This window comes from Montipora foliosa, chromosome 11 (genome assembly GCF_036669935.1).
Source record: "Montipora foliosa isolate CH-2021 chromosome 11, ASM3666993v2, whole genome shotgun sequence".
Classification (NCBI taxonomy): domain Eukaryota; kingdom Metazoa; phylum Cnidaria; class Anthozoa; order Scleractinia; family Acroporidae; genus Montipora; species Montipora foliosa.
The window spans coordinates 25602248-25619228 of NC_090879.1; the positions used below are offsets into that span (position 1 = coordinate 25602248).

The following is a 16981-nucleotide window of genomic DNA, read 5'->3' on the forward strand; positions in this document are numbered from 1 at the left end:
ATCTACGACAGCAATGACGTCAACGAAAACGTCACCTCAAAAAATAACTTTGCACTATCCTTAAGTTTCTCGCGGTTTGGCTACTCTCGCGTCTGGACATGGGGGCGAAGTATTTTAAAACTAAATTGGTACGAGCGGTTTCAGAGTAAAAGCAGAGAATTCTGGATTCATATTTGTGCGCTCGCGTTTGTCGTCAAAACCTCAAATTTAGTGATTTCACGTCGTTGTTGAGCAGAATACCACGAGAATGAATGAATTGATGTGCTAAAATGCGTGCCTCACGTGAAGCAAGAATACTTTTCCACTTTTAGCCAATGATATTGTTGTTGTTTCGTGGCGTTTCCTGGAAGACCGCCTCGCATATTGTCGTAGATTGTAAAGTCCCCAATGACACTCCACGTGCGTTTCGTATTTTGTAATTTTTTTGTGGTCCTCGTCAAAACAGTTACGTTAAAAGGTTGTTTTAAGTTCCCTAGAGTTAACCACCTATTGAAATAAAATTTACCAAAATCTGCAGACTCGGAACAATTGGATGGAGCATTTACCCAAGATGGCAGACTTCAAAGTGCGCAATCTTATTCTTAGCCGAGATGAAAACGAACAATAATTACAAAGACGGGATAAAACAGAGGAGATCGTGCCTTTCGTCTGATGGCACGTGCGTCCGTGCTGTTCGTGTGCGCGCGCACGGTTTCATTGCACGTGAGCGATAAAGAGAAAAGTAGCGCGAAGCAGCCACACAAGTTGGCGGACCATCATCGAAGGGTTGGTGAGTTTGCTTACGAGATTAAGACTTGTGGTATGAAAATCCTATCATTCTACGTCTAAGAACGTGCTCGTTAAGGCCCGAGAAAACGGCCTCAACAGTTGCTTCAATATTTGTTCCCTTTCAACCATGTAGAAACTTGTTGAATGGAAGTTGAATCGATATTGACTGAGTTTAAAAGCGTTTAAACATTTTTTAGAGTTCGACAACTATTCAACAATTCTTTTGATTTCGCTCATGTTGAATGAAGTTGAAGTGGTTTGCCTCCTCTTTCAACATTAGGGAGCTTTAGCAACGACAACGGCGACGGCAAAGAGAACGTCACAAATTTGCATATGATGTATCAAGCTCCGTATCCATAGCAACAACCGCGGCTGCAGCCTGGAACGCAATACAAGGCCTCTTTGTTGAATCAAATGCTGATAATGTGTTAAAACCGTTTACCGATCCCGGCAAACAACATCGTTCAACATCATTCAACAAAATCTAACGGATGTTGAATCAAATATTCAAGCCCTTTTCCCGGGATTTTGCCATCGCGTGCATTAGGGAACGAAAATTTAGGGAAAAATTCGGGGATTTTTGGTTCAAAATCAAATGGAACGGTAATTTTCGAAACGCCAACGTCCCAAACATTTGGAGGTCGACAAGATTCTCTTCTTCTCGAATGATTTGGAACTCCCTCCACCCTGAAAATCTCTCCCCTTCCCCCCCCCCCCCTCCCCCCCACCCTGAATTTAAGAGTTTTGTAACAAACCTGTCACAAGGATTTTCCAATTCCATTCCAAATATTCTGATTTGAGCACAAACGTGGCGTGCAAGATTTAGCGTGTAAAACCTTGTAGAGACGGGAAAACCCTGTCTGAAGAGAGAACGAAGGTAGTAACTTAAAATAGCAAAAACGATAGCCGCAGTAGTTCACATGGGCCTTATTCGCTCGGCGGCTCTTTGAGCAATAGAGGACGTTTTCCGTGTTTCCATAGCCTCATCTAAACACGACGGGGATTTGGGAGAATTCGAGAAAATTATGCATCCCCGAAACGCAGTCGAGGGTTTGTCGAGAATTCTCCCAACTTCCCCGAGTGTTTATATGAGACTATGAAAACACGGAAAAAAGTCCTCTATTGCTTTTATAAAATATTCCTCAAAGATAATTCGACAAATGAAGGAAAATGCTAGTTATTTTACTTCTTGATTGAAACATATTTTCTTGATACACGCACATATTTGCTACCCGCCAATCAAAACGCGCTCCTGACTACATAACCAATCAAAATTCGTGTGATGTCACAGCCGTGTTTCCATACTCTCATCTAAACACAGCTATTGACCAATGAGAGTGGGCGCACTATCCCAATTGTTTTATAAATTAGCCATAGACAATAGATTTCGTACCCCGAGCCTCCAGTTGAAATGTTTGGGAACGAGTTTCGGTGCGCAAAAACGAAGGCATTATAACATTATCCGGGGAGGACGAGTGGCGAAGCCACGCGCGAGAAACGAGCCAGCGAGGGAAAAATGAGAGCCCGCAATGATGATATAGTTTTTTCGAATCTGGCCCCTCCAAAAGTGTCAAAATTTGTCAACTCGATGACTAAATTTGTCAAATTATTAGCCAATAGAAATTGCGCAAAACATTAAAAGAATGACTGCAAATTGCACGTAGAAGCTGTCACTGTCACATCTAAATAACAACAGGACCTGTCATTTTTCACCAATCAGAATGCTGCGTTCGTGGACGAACGTGCTCTATTCGGGAAACAATGCAATCCTTGAAAGCTCTCATTTTTTCGCGGCAGGCCTCACTCGTTCCGCAGGCCCGCAATGAAAGCCAGCTCGATGGCTATATGTGCAAAGATTTAAGTATTTGCTCGTGTAACTGTGAATATGAACAAGCACATCTAAGAGCGCGTTTTTTTTTATATTTACAATTCTGGAATGAGAATGGCCGGAATGTAAAATGCCCCCGTTTTTCTATTCGGCATTCTTATTCCAGAATGGGCAGAACGCCATTCCTCAATTCTGCTCCCAGGGGCAGAATGAACAGAATGTTGCGAATGAAAATCCAAGATGGCGGACGGCGAAATGAGCGCTGCGGATTCAAATATGTTTCCTCCGGAGAAAAAATCATGTTACACTTTTAAAAAGTCACTGCTTACGAGCCTAGAAGGCTCATCAAGTCGGCGCTTACCTCCGGTTTCCATAGCATGAAGCGACTAGGAGTATTTATACTCCCCCCTGGATGGGATGCGACTCATGCGAGTCCATCGCAGGGTTACCCCCAGCATTACGCCGGTACCCATTTATACACCTGGGTGGAGAGAGAGGCACCGTGAGAGTAAAGTGTCTTGCCCAAGAACACAACACAATGTCCCCGGCCAGGCTCCGAACCCGGACCACTTGATCCGGTGTCGAGCGCACTAACCATTTGGCCACCGCGCCTCCCACCACCATGTTACACTTGTGGACACAATGAAACATTGCGTCTAATATCATTGTACCAAAAGAACGACGTTTTTTTTCAGTGATGTTTCGTACAAGAAAAAAGCAATTTGGCAAATGATTGCCTCTCCTTTGTATATTGGACTGCCAAAACATTCGGCAAATCCAAAACAGTCTCCCTATTTTCTTCGTCCTCTTTATTTACAAGGAAAACTGCTGTGATAACAGCTGCAATGGCTGCCTCTTCATCGGCCGCCATATTTGTTACGCAATGTTCACTCGTGCCAGGACCGCCTTCGACGGGCGTTTTTTTATGCGAACAATCCGAATTATTCCCAGTATTCCGTACCAACCATTCTTATTCCAGAATTGTGGATAAAAATACGTGCCCTGAGTAAGGCCTGCTCGAAAACCTTAGCCAATGTTTGACGCGAGGTATACTGTATTTACACTCCGAGTGTAAAGACATAGGCTATATCTGATAGCGACTTATCCACTGGATAAAGTGATCCAGCCCTGGGACTTTGCAGAGACATAGTTTGAGGATACTCTGGTTAAAGAAAATTGAATGTAGCTTACACATTTGCAATAATTAAAAGTCCCTACGTTTTGACACTCCTGTCCGGCCATAGAGCCTTCTCCAAAATGGAGACAACGGATTAATTGAACATGTTCCATGTTCTTTGAATTTCCAAACCCCCTTGCTTATGAATGTCGGTCGACCTTAAGCTATCGGTTTTGAAACCAATATATGCAACTTGGTTGGTGGAAATGTCACAGTATAACATTTTCAGCAGTGCATAGGGGAGTGTTCACGTCTTGAAAGGATGGGAGAAGGCGGGAATAAATGGTGTCTTAAATGGAAGGGAGCTATTCCTGCCAGTGTACTATTGCCAATAAAATGTAAATTGTGTATTGCTCAAAAAGCGAAATAAAAGTGATTCAAATTATAAATTTTTCGCAAAATTGCGAAATTTTAAGTGTCGTGAAATATAAGTGTCGCGAAATATGCGCACATCAAAATCGCGAAATAAAGATGTCGCGAAGATTTCACGTAACAAGGTACGTGATACAGCATTGTGGCGCCGATCCTTCTAATAAGAGCGTTACTTGAAAGCGTTGAAACTGGTTTGAGCCACCTTAACCGAACTTTATTTGGAGCTCCCTTAACAAGCAGAGAATGGTTAGGAACTTCGCACAAGTGGGCTCAAGAGCGATTTTCAATGGATTGACGTTGACCAATTAAAACACAGGCAGAAAATGAAATGAACCAATTATAATAACGTAAAGCAAACACTTGCCATACGTGATAAGAGCGTGTAGGATGCAACTGTGTTGTGTTTTCTAAACCAATCACCAGAACCGTTGTAATAGCTGCGTTTTGGAGGGCGGTTCTCCAAGTGACTTTTTTTCTTGTCTCTGATTGGCTTATAGCGCGATATGTGTAAGCCAGATTACGAAGCACAGTAACGCAGAAACTGACAAAAAAGCAATAACGAAATAACGTTCTTCGTTCAAGTAATGATATCGCTCCTTTTCTGAACTGAATTCTTGCCTGTCAGAATTGGCGACACCAGTGTAGCAGATCTCACAAACAGAAGCTAAAACAGGAAAAAGATTTAAAAAGAAATCTACCTTTTCATTACCTTGCATAATTGAAGCCAAGATTAATGGACTCCTGTTTCACCAACTCATAACTTTCTTTTGTGACTTTCAGCAGCTTCGTGTTTCCAAGGTATCGAGAAAACCGCTGATAAAGTTTGGAAAGAGTACAATTCTTACATAGCAATTTTCCAGGCCCAAGAAGTATCATATAATCGAGATTTTCAAAGGAATCCAATGTGCGCTGCCAAGTGCCTCTAATCAAAGACTCGAATCCCGTTACTGAAAGAACACGCATTGTCGTTCTGCCTCCAACGTCTTTTTCAAAACCAAGCGTCGGCGCCGAATTGAATCGAAAGACGCAATCCGCAGAATCAATCTGTGAGCCCGCGTTGCTACCCAGCAGCATTCCAGAGGAACTCACCAACGCGCATGCATTACATTTAATTGATAACTCGAAAGGTATGTCCGGGCTCGTGGTCTGCGCGAGTGAACGATGTTGTTTTTCATCAATGTCTTCCACTTTAGTTTCCGAATCTGTTTTTGCGGCTGAAATTGGCATTTTCAAAGGGAGATTTTCTGTTCGTGTTGAGCCAATGGTGGACATTAAAACAATGATGAATAAGACAGCTATTGTCCCAGCAGCGGCTGCCTTCTTTATCTTTCCAACCGATGCCTGGTGATACTTGACGTTGAGAAATCTATTTCAGAAAAAGATGCCTTGAGCTCGTTGGATATCAAACAACTCCTGACAGAAAGATGATGGTATGGTATGGTATACTTTATTTAAATCCAAAAGACCTATCTTTTTTAGGCAGACATACGCTATAACTTCTTAATTATTATTCTCTAGTTGAACCAGTCACTTTTACTTAATTTTATTTGGTTAATGATGAAATGGTATATGAAATGAATCATAACACCAAATTCAAAACCAAGCGTCGGTTGATTGATTGTTGGTTGCATTGATTCATTCCTCATGGGACCATTAGAACCCACAAATGACCAGCTCCCAACGTCAGTGGCTTCATAGCTCAGTTGGTTAGAGCGTCGCACCGGAATCGCGAGGTCACGGGTTCAAACCCCGTTGAAGTCCTGAATTTTTCAGGCTTCTCTACGCAATTGCAAAAGTTGCTCTCATAACTGCGAAGATCATAGCTTCACTTGATTTATTTGGTTAATTAGGTTTTGAATTGCAAAATTGTTAAGCGTCATAGAGTAGGCATTGGATATGGCGCTATATAAATCTATTGATCAAGTATGATTTTCAGTGGTGAATATAAGAATTTGGTGTTATATTCACCGCGCTACCCGGTGAATATAACATTTTGGAGGCACGGCTGCTAAGCCTTTTTATCGTGCCTTTTTATCTTGTTTTAACCCGTTGTTTTGCACTTTCTTGATATTCACCGCTGGAAATTACACTAAAACAATTATTCGCCTCAGGCTCAGTAAATATTGGGGAATATTTACCTCGAGTATATCTCGGTAAATATTTAACAACTATTCACTGAAGTAGAGGTGGCTAGCGGTGGATATTTACCGAGCCGCGAAGCGGCGAGGTAAATATCCAACGTTAGCCACCGACACTGAGGTGAATAGTTGTTTTAGTATATACTAAAACAGTGAGATAATATACAGCGCAAAAAATTAATTTGGATGTTTTCTTCACTTGTCACGGATGCAAATCGGGACTCCATTTTTTCCCGAGTTGCTCGGAGGTAAATAGCACAGGATATTCGGAGTTTGACGAGCCAGTCAGCGCGCAAGTTCAACGCTATCCACTGTTTTAGTATATACTAAATTTAGTGAATTCAACAATTTAGCTTCATTTGGAAGTTGATTCCGAGTCATAGCACCACTGTATTTAAAGCTCATTTTTAGAATTGCACTATTTTGAGGGTGGTACTTGGTCTGACTGGCATTCCTTCAGCAGAAAGAGTTCCTTAGGTTGGGTGCGGGTCATCATTCAATAGCGCCGGACAGCTAGAGCGTCAGTCAGTGAGCCAGGCTGATCCAGTGAAAGAAGCCAACCATTCATCAAGGACTGTTTGACGGCTAACCAACCATTGTACAACAAGTTAATAGACAGTCAGTCAACCAAACAGAAAACAAATTCTTCAGTCAGTGACCTAACCAGAAGTCAGTAAATTAGTGAGTCATACACTCAGACAATGACCATTGGAAGTACTCAACTCAGCGACTAAATCAGTGTGGGTATGCCAACCAGTCAACAAGTATTTGAGTCCGTCAGTCAGTCAGCCTTGGAGTCGCTGAGCTAGTAAATCAGTCACGGCAGTCAGTCACTAAATCGATACGGTTTACCATGGCTCTTGGTCAGTCAGTCGCTCTGACAGTCGCTTGGCCAGTCAGTCAGACAGCTAGACACACTTCACTCACCTTCGTACGTCCATAGTTGAACTTTGTCCGTGATCAAGCTGGCGTCTACCCACAAGGTACTCATCTAGCATGTCTTCGTCTGCCAAGCCCGCTGCAAATATGACAAGAGTAAGGTTTTTTGGCAACGCAGAGAATGGAGCATGCGTGCAGAATGAGCCAGATATAAGTGAAGCTCATCTTTTTGCCAGTAAACACATGTTGTGCTTGCTTTGCTGGAATTCTGTCGCTTTATTTATTATTATCATTTTGCCTCCAGTTACAGCGAACAGATTCAGTTCAGTCTAGTGGCGGGAAGCTATCCTTTTTAATTGCCAACTCAGAAAGACCTGAGTTGTTTTCAATTAAGACTGGAGTTATTACATTTGCCAGTCACAACAGACCGAAAGAAACAAACTTGCCAATGAAAGGTTAAGTGACTTTTCTTTAATTAGAGAGTTTAAGATATGCGACGGCGACGACAATATCGAACTATCTTAAGTCTTTCAGTTCGCGATTATTTCATTTCGTTCACGTTGTATAACGCTCGGGCAATCGGCTTCAAAATTTACTCCAACATCCAGTCGGTTTTGTTGAACGATGACTGCTAGAAAGGGCAAATGGTTTAAACACATCATCAACATTTCTGATTCAACAAAGCTTCACGAGAGGCCTGGTATTCAATCCCAGGCTACAGTCGCGGCTGTTACTATGGATACGGACCTAAAAAGAGAGACCGATTAAAGGAAAACTGTCACGAGAAGCGCATGCGCTAGCGTCTTGTGAAAACTTGAAAAGTATCAGGTTAACTTTTCTCAAGTTGAATCGACAAGTTCAAAATGGTGTCCACTGGGGTGGACAAAGGAGAAACTCCGGCGAATATACGTGACTCACGCGTGAATCCATGATGGCAGCTAGAATTTTCCGTGAGCTCGACAGCAAACAAACTCGAGCATTCATGACAGTGCCCCTTTAACCCGCACGTGCATACCCAACAATGTTGAAAGAAGAACACAAACTGCTTCATTTTCAGTCAACATTAGCGAAAGTTGGAACGCTTTTAAACTCATTCAACATCGATTTAACTTCGATTCAACATGTTTCAACACGGTTGAGAGAGAGGGGGGAAGGGCAAACGTTTTCAACATTAAAATGCCTGCCGCTTGTGCACTATGGTTGTTTTCTTCCTTTTGCCAATGCGCTCATGTGAATTAGAAATTGGAACCTCTTCCATTCTGGTTTGAGCGCGCGGAATTTTTCCCCAAGTCTCTCCTTATCAACATGGAGACAAAATTTTTTTAAAAATTATTACGTCGAGCTTGATTCATGTACAGCACAAGGACCGGCTCGAAATATTTAAAATATTCTTTGCTTGAAATAGAGGACGAGTGTAGACAAACAGCAGAGTTGAGCATTTCCAGAATTAATTAATTTCTTCGTGCGCCATATGGAAAATTTTAAGCCGGAAAGGATTGTCAATGGTTGTATGACTTCCATGCATTATAAATTGGCAAACATGAGGGAACAAATATTTAGCGGTTATATGACCGATTTGTATTGTTTTAGCTCATAATATTCCTGTATTGATTCTAAAGTACCTTTTAGTTTCAGAAAAAGAAAATATGGAAATAATATTCTCAAACATTGTTCCACAGCGCTTTTGAAACTTTATTTTTTCAATTACTAATTTCTTTAGAACTGACTTGTCGGTAGAAGCAAGAGAACATAAAATCTACTGTTTTTAATTTTGACGCAAACACAAGCCTTTTTATACAAAAATAATTGAGGAAGTACGATACAATCGATTTTATTTAAAACAAAAATAACCTCCCACACTGACCTTTCACTCAGCCGTGCTGAACGAATGAAAAAATTAAGGCGCAAATTAAAATACTTTGCTCGAGGTTGGAACAGAGTAATTAAGATTTGGGAAAAAAAAATAAAGTCCAACGAGTTTGTCTTTGTTTTAAGACAGTATATATAAAAGCCCAACAAAAAAGGCTTTTTGACATCGGCTGCTAAACAACGAAGAAAGTTTTAGGCCAAATAAAAAAAGCCGCATCGATTACCAGCTGATTAGAAATTATAGGACATTTCTTCGCAGTCTGAGTTGGATTTATCTCCCTAGCTGTGACGTCTATAGAGTTTATCGGATATGGAGCAATATTATTCACTCTACAAGAGATTAATAGTTCAGATAACGACAAAAAATGAGATAGGAACAGAAAGCGAAAAAAAACGACCGTGGCTGGGAACACGAAAAACGAAAAACATCGCGACGCAAAAACAAACAGTTCTTGAGAAAAAAATAACCAATACTGGTTTACACAACGAAAAAAAAATGGCCGAAATTTAAAAAAATAGAAAGAAAGGAAGAGATGAAAGGAAGATTTTTAGGGATACTAATTGCCGTAAAAATTCGTGACTTGGTACGATAAATGGAAAAAAAAAAGAACTTAGCTGGTCGGATTTTTAAGAACGTCACCTCAGTTGCACCGTCATGAGATGTACTTTGAAAGTTATTGTAGCGTAGTTAAAATCATATTTCCTTCGCTCATTCCAAGACTGTTTTGGCTTTGCCTAAGCGTCCTTGATTTATAACTTGATTTAAGCACGACCGCCAAAAAATGTCTATCAAAGTATCGCCTCAGAGCACAGCCGGAATGAAGTCTACCGCAATAAGATTATGTACAGTTCGTCGATCAAATTTGCCAGTTAACATTTCGCTTTCCTTACCGTAATAAAGTGGGAAATCGGACGGCATCGAGCCGCTTAGAGATTGATCACCTCGCACGCTGGAAGCCCCGGAGCAAAGAGAAAAACGAAAACCGACGCCTGATGCAGGAAGGAAAAGACCGACTACAGAATTACAGCTCTTCACATTTGCATTTTAGAACGAGAGTGGAGGTGTAAAAACAATCCCAGATTAATAAGGTTTCACTCGCGGAAACTGATTTGACAAAATTCTCTTAATTGCCAAACAAATACAAGAGCTGCACTTTTAAACGTAATCGGTACACCTGCCAGAAGCCAAAGGGAATCGATTCAACGCTATAGAAATTCACGAAATTAAAACGAAATTCACCTGACAACTCAAATAGTTTGAGTTGTAAACCAGAACCATTTGCCGGAAAACACTGTTAAACTGAAATGAATGTTTTTTTTTTCTTTTTATTCGGCCGAAACCAAATCAACATTTATACCTCTGAAGTTTAGCGTCTTGTTAGCCTTTTGTTTTCCGAAAGATTATAGCATTTGTTACGTTTATGGATCGGAATATTTTTGCGTCTTTAATCTGGCGTCCAGTCATGAAAAAGTTTGAAGCCTCAACATCCGGAAAATTAAATTGACATCCGGGCTTCAACTAGCGCAAGCGAAGTGTCCCTGTCTCAGCCTTTGGGGCCTATTAATGGTAGAGGTTAGCGTTATTTTTGGCTTATGGTAAATTGAGCTGTTTATCCATTTTTGAGGAGTAGCATTTCAATGGGGGACACTTTGTGACTTAAGTTGTCTGTAATCGGAGACACGAGCGATGTTAAAAATGAGAGAAGAGTGAGGGGACACTTCGTTACGCATATTGAGATCAGTGTGCCTCTAATTAGGATATTTTCGTACATACAATCTGCACCGCAGATCACAAACCTTTTGAGAAAGTTCATCACCTGTTCACTTGACAATCCAAGAACACCCCAGCTAACTTCCCCCCCCCCCCCCGTCTACAATTTTCAAGAGTCTTCGAAGACACTAAAAAAAATGAGGTGAATGTTTCTTAAACGTAATTTCGTTTCCAACCATTCCATGGAGTTTCTCGAAAAGTTCTGTAATGTCCTCCGAGTTATATACAGTTTGATAGCGCTCGTCGAATAAAGAAGTTGTATAAAGGATTGGTTTTGAGCTCCATGGAAGTTCAATGTTCCCTCGAAGTTAATGTCCAGACCCAAGAGTTGCGAACTGAAACATGAAGCTCAAGGGCAACTTGATTCACTTTCATGGAGCCTTTTAGACATGGTCACTGAATTCCGAGGAGCGCAGAGGTGACACCCGGACGAAAACGACACATCTTCAGTAACGTATCTAAAACGTCCGCTGCCCTGCTGCCAGTTTTAAGCCTGGATTCCTTTATATCAGATATTTCGAGAGGGCGGATGAAGTCTAGTGATTGCAATGTGGGATTAAAATCCCGCAGAATTGTCCCGAATCCCGCTCCAACACGCTCCGTTTATACAGTGGCTTACAAGGACATTTTTTCGAAAATACCATAATACTCTTTGCTCGTCCCTCCAAAATGGACGCTGGTTTGCGCGCGCTCATTGTTGTTCTATGACAAAATCTCGTACTCGTAGTCGTTCTCGTCCTAGAATCTAAAGCTCTCTCATAGAGAGTCGTAGTCGTTCTCGTCCTAGAATCTACAGCTCTCTATGAGAGAGCTTTAGATTCTAGGACGAGAACGACTACGAGTACGAGATTTTCTCATAGAACAACAGTGAGCGCGCGCAAACCAGCGTCATTTTGGCGGGAAAAACGTGTTACCGTCGTCATTTTAGTACGAGGTTTTGCAAGAATGTCGTCGTGTCAAAACAAGTCAACAACACGGTAGCAGTTTTGGCATTTTTCGATCAGCAAAAAGGCCCAGGGTAACAGCAATAAGAATAACTGAGCAACCTATTCTGCTAACAAAGAGTAAGATTAATCGTACGGGTTATAAATTTTCTAAGTATTTTCGCTAAAAACTCGGCTCGTTCTCGTCCTCGTCCTCGTCCTCGTCCTAGAAATCTAAAGGTCCCTATGACACACACGACAGCAACAATTGTCAAAAATCCCCACTGGCAGGATCAGAACCCGAGATCTCTGGATCTCAAGGCAACGCCCCCCACCCACTGGGCAGCGGTTCGCATCTAGAGTTTATAATTGTTATGTTTGGTTTCGATTTGTGCCAATGTGAACCAGATAGATAGCTAATAGACAATATTCGTATTCTCGGTATTGGACTGGAACTAGCTTGCAATGGAGGCTAATGCGGGAGAATATATTAGAAAGTATTTGCATTAGAAAAGATTCCCCCGCATTAGCTTCCATTGCAAGCTAGTTCCAGTCCAATACCGAGAATACGAATATGGTCTATTGCACATCCACTACAAGAAAAAAAAACTTTTTTCCGTGTAACCCTTATTATAAGAGGAAGAAGGATAGGGCAATCTTCATGGGTTTGAGTCTGGTTCAAGCGTGGAATTTTTTTCAAGCTTTCCTCGTAGGTGTTAAGTTGCTTCTAAACTACTATGATATGCAACTCTCGCGTATTCCAATTTCCGCAGTATAAAAGACATAAACATTTCATATATTCTACGAGGGTGGTGAAGGGTATTTACACGAACCGTGAATTACCCTTTTTTTATTTTCCGTGAAATGTGAAATGGCTCTTTTTTCTACGTGAAAGGTGATTTTGTCAATTACCGTGGGGCCTGATTTTTGAGAATACTTATCTGTGAAATGAGAATCGGGTTGTATAATTAACCGTGAACCGTAATTTTTCTTTAATTTTTTTTAATTTTGCGGGAGTAGGAGCCTGAGAAATTCTAACAATAGACTGTAAATATAACTCGCAGAGCAAAGTACAACAACTACATCTGGATTTTGTGATTATTCACTGAAACGTAAGCCTTCGTGGGCTCGATAGCCTTGACAGCTTTGCTGGTCAGTCAACATGGCGAACACTGGCTCGGAAATCGTCTCAGAAGGTCGCGAGACTCTTCCCAATCCAACTGTTCTGACGAGTTTCTTTTTGACAGTCGGCTGTAGCTGTTAACAAACGTATGAACATTTGTTTGGGTTTTTCGTGAAACGGCCATTTTATTGTCTGTGAAATGTAAAACGGCCATTTTACTTTTCTTGAAACGTGATGAAGACCCACCCTTGACCATCCTCTTCTGTATCATTCAAAAATGTCTTCGTATGTATGGAGCTTCATAGTCAAGCCATAGGTTCCCTTAAGGGATTTGGAAGAATCAACCACACACTGATTTGATAATTGTCCTCCTTGTTTAATATTTATTTGATAATTTTACATTTCAACGAGGACTGAATGTGTCCAATCATCTACCTTTCTTAGTGTCCCACCTTTGTTCCAAAAACAACTAAACAGTCCCCAATAAATAATAAAGCGTAAGAATATTTTGGTAAATTAAATCTTTTTAAAGTAACCTTTAGTTTTATACACGTGGTCATCGACCATTTTTTTGGCCACAAAAAAAAATGGAAACCTTTACAAATGAAAAGAGCGCAATTCACTGATCTTCAAAAACACGACTGGATCGAGCATCTATTGTTTGAAAGAGAAGCACAACAAAAAGGCGGCGGCCATGTTGTTGACTCATCGTAAAGCCCTTGCCAAACATTAACGAGAGCAAGAGTTGACGAGAGTTGAAACTCTTGAGAGTGATCAAGAGTTGACGAGAGTTTGTCGGGAGTTTCACGTGTAAAAAAGAGAGACCCTAGGAAAACCCTTTCTAACGTAAATATGGCCGCGACTAGCCAGCCGGTATATTCAGCTAGCCAGACGGCTAAAATGAAGTTTGTGCGCAATATCATGCGCGTTTATTTCTAATGGTTATGTTCTTTGGCTGCACTTCCCTATTCTAATAGTCTTTGGAGGAAACATCCCAGAGGCAAGGTCTTGCCTCGTATAAGTCAATTGGTGCAAACATTTCCTCGTCACTCCACGTTTTTTTTTAAAGCCTCGACGTTGTTCTTGGTCCCCGTGACCGACGCCACATTATTTTTCCTTTCTACCTGAGCCCGCTAGGAAAAAAAACAGTAATTGCTGTTGATCACGTGAGTGAAAACCAGCAATACGATGCTCCATCCAGTCGTTTTTTGAAATCACCGGTTCAGTTCCTCAGGAATAGTTTGGGCAAAGTTTGGGCCACAAAAATGCCCTCCCACCACGTCACATGATAATGGAGAATAACTTTGAGATAAGAGCTTGGAAACTATTTACAAACGACATCACAGTTCTAATTCTGGCTGCCTAAAGACAAGAAAACGAATTACCGCGAGCACAAATGATTGGGAATTTAAGAAACCACGACAGCGAAGGCGACAGTGACACCTCAGAGCAATAATGCTCACTACTTTCAGCACTTATACTGGCATAGGATTTAAGGGGGTCCTCTTCATGCACTGTTTCCTCGGCGCTAAGAAATTCTCACTTTAAGTTTTTCCTAAATTCACATAATTTGGATTATTTTTAAACCATAATCTGATTTCAGATTTATCGAGATAAAATACTCATTTTGTAAAAATTCTTAAATTTGAGACATAATATATATTAATAAAACTCACACTAAATAATTTGATCAATAAGAGAACCTTGATTACGATAATAAATCATGTTTCTGATCTCTCCCTTTAATATAATGCCCCCTTTTCTTTCTTTCTTTCTCTCTCAAAAATTCTCTTCGAAATTGTAAAAATAGCCTTAACAGTAGTTATACATCGTACGACTCGACAAGACGTTCAAGATTACACTTTGATAGAATGGAGGTACTCATTAAAGGGAGCCCTACTCTTTCTAAACAATAATTTTAAAACCTGAGGAAATAACGTTTGCACTTAAAAAGTTTGTCAGAATCTTTTTTCACAATTTTTTTTTTATCCGCTAAAAAAGACTTTGAATCGCTTATTTGCACCTTCAAGTTTCCGGGACGCTGACATTTCGAATAATTGTAATTTTTCTGTAATTCTGTCTAAGTTGATTTTGTTGCAGAAAGTAGAACGGAGATCTCCTTTCTGAAACACGCTGCAGTAACTTGAAACACATTTTTTTGTTGAAAGACGTGCGTGGAATGTTAAAACGCGTAATATCGCTTTACGACCAGTTTTGCAGCGATGTTGCGAAAACAAGTTGGACGTTTTTGTTGCTCGTATTACGGTAGCTTAAGAGCGAACTAAACGGCTCAGGTGTTTTTGCTTGCTTCAATTGTTTTTGCATGATGCGTCTTTTCTTGGAAATGTAGGTTTTATTGCAACGTTAAATTTTGATGCAAGTCCGAACTAGCATGAGAAATATTCCCGATACATCGTCATTAATTTCTATGCAATGCACAGTTTTTTTCCAATCTGGAATGCACTGTGGTTATGACGTCATCTAAGAAAAAAGACCCACTCCTTCTAGCTCGGTCACGAGAAAATTATTACCAGTTTTGTCAACTTTCCGCTTCTTGTGCTGCTCACCCGAAACCCGAAGGTTTAACTGTAAATCCTAGTTTCATTTTTCCGGGATTTGAGACTGCGGAATGACGGTGGAATTCGATGCTAAAATAAATTTGAAAGAGATTTGGGCTATCACTGTGTAACGAAATGCCCCACATGAAATTAATCAATCTTTCTCGCTTATTTTCACAGTAAAGATTCATATGTAATATTTCTGGCTTCACTAGCTGAACAGCTAACGGCAAAACGAAGCCAAGTCCTGCGTAATTCAGGCTACGATGCCAACTGAAATCACATCACTCCTCTTCTATTTACCTTGCTAAGAAACTCTACTTTGCTCATTTGGCTTCTTTTGGTGTGAGAGCTACACGAAAGGGCACCAAATAGCAATGGATAAATTCTAAAATCGCGAATTTGCGGTTCACTCGCGCATGACACGATCTCCAACTGCAGAGATCACTGGCAACCTTTGCGAGGTTGCGACTCAATCTTAGGGGGTGTTTACATGATACCGGTACGAGTTTCATTCTGGTACGAGTTGTCAATTTCATACCGCGTTTACATGGACGATACAAATATTGACACAGGGATGACGCATGAACCAAAACAATAATGGCGTCCAATATTTAAAAATACAACGCATGCGTCAATAGTCCCAGTCCACCACGACTTGACGACTCGTACCGGAATGGGAGTCAATGTAGCGTTTACATGATAACGGTATAACTTTTCATACCGTTATGAGAATTTCGATCCGGTACAACTACCGGGATGAACTCATACCGGTATGAGTTGTACTGGTATGAGATTTTTCACCGGTATCATGTAAACAAATACAGAGCGATAAGTAAGAACCGGGATGAACTCGTACCAGAATGAAACTCGTACCGGTATCATGTAAACACCCCCTTAATTGGCCTGCGAATACGGGTAAGTCGTGTGGGCAACTACTTTTACGGCGAGTTGAAAGAATCCCATTGCATTTTTTTTTTGTATCACGGATAGTCAGGGTATCTGCTGACCACGATCTCAAGAATTTAGATTTAATTTCGGATATATTTAAGGGAAAATAACATCTGAGCCCTCAGTGTCCTTAAATAACCAATACGATTCACAGTAGCAGAGCAAGAAATAAATCGGGCTCTATAAATAACGTCAAATTGAAAATGTCCAATTGCTAACAGCCGAGTTTGCAATCCGCATAGTTGTTTTCATAAATTTTGTATGCCACCGACTAAAAAAATTGGGTACAAAAACGATATCGTAAGGAAATTTGTAGATTCTGGAGAAAATTGGCACTTACGTCAGTGATAAGTCAAAGCTTATTCACACCCAGTTCAAAGTTAGACGAAACTCATCTCGAGCTCTAACTCGATAGATATCTCATCGCCAAAGATTTGTCGTTTACTAAAGAAAGCATCGGCCGATGTCTTGACTGGGAACCACTTTAAGACAGAAAGCATTAAAACAGAAGATTTAAAATACATAATCAGTACATTTCTTTAAAACGGCTGTACTTTAAGATAAATTATTTGGTCCAATTTCACTCTTCCATTCAGTCTATATGACCAAAGTTTGTGAAAATTT

At 40.7% G+C, this 16981-nt stretch overlaps 1 protein-coding gene across 1 annotated transcript in view; it reads right to left on the reverse strand.

Moving 5' to 3' along the window:
- Nucleotides 1-10094, reverse strand: part of LOC137975455 (alpha-N-acetyl-neuraminyl-2,3-beta-galactosyl-1,3-N-acetyl-galactosaminide alpha-2,6-sialyltransferase-like) — an 11305-nt gene extending 1211 nt beyond the window's left edge. The window contains exons 1-4 of the mRNA XM_068822577.1: nt 9923-10094; nt 7211-7301; nt 4855-5511; nt 1524-1628 (exon numbers count right to left, since the gene is read on the reverse strand). Coding sequence (XP_068678678.1) covers nt 1524-1628; nt 4855-5511; nt 7211-7301; nt 9923-9950 — 881 coding nt within the window. The 5' untranslated portion in view covers nt 9951-10094. The remainder of the gene's footprint in view (nt 1-1523; nt 1629-4854; nt 5512-7210; nt 7302-9922) is intronic.
- Nucleotides 10095-16981: the final 6887 nt, after the last annotated feature.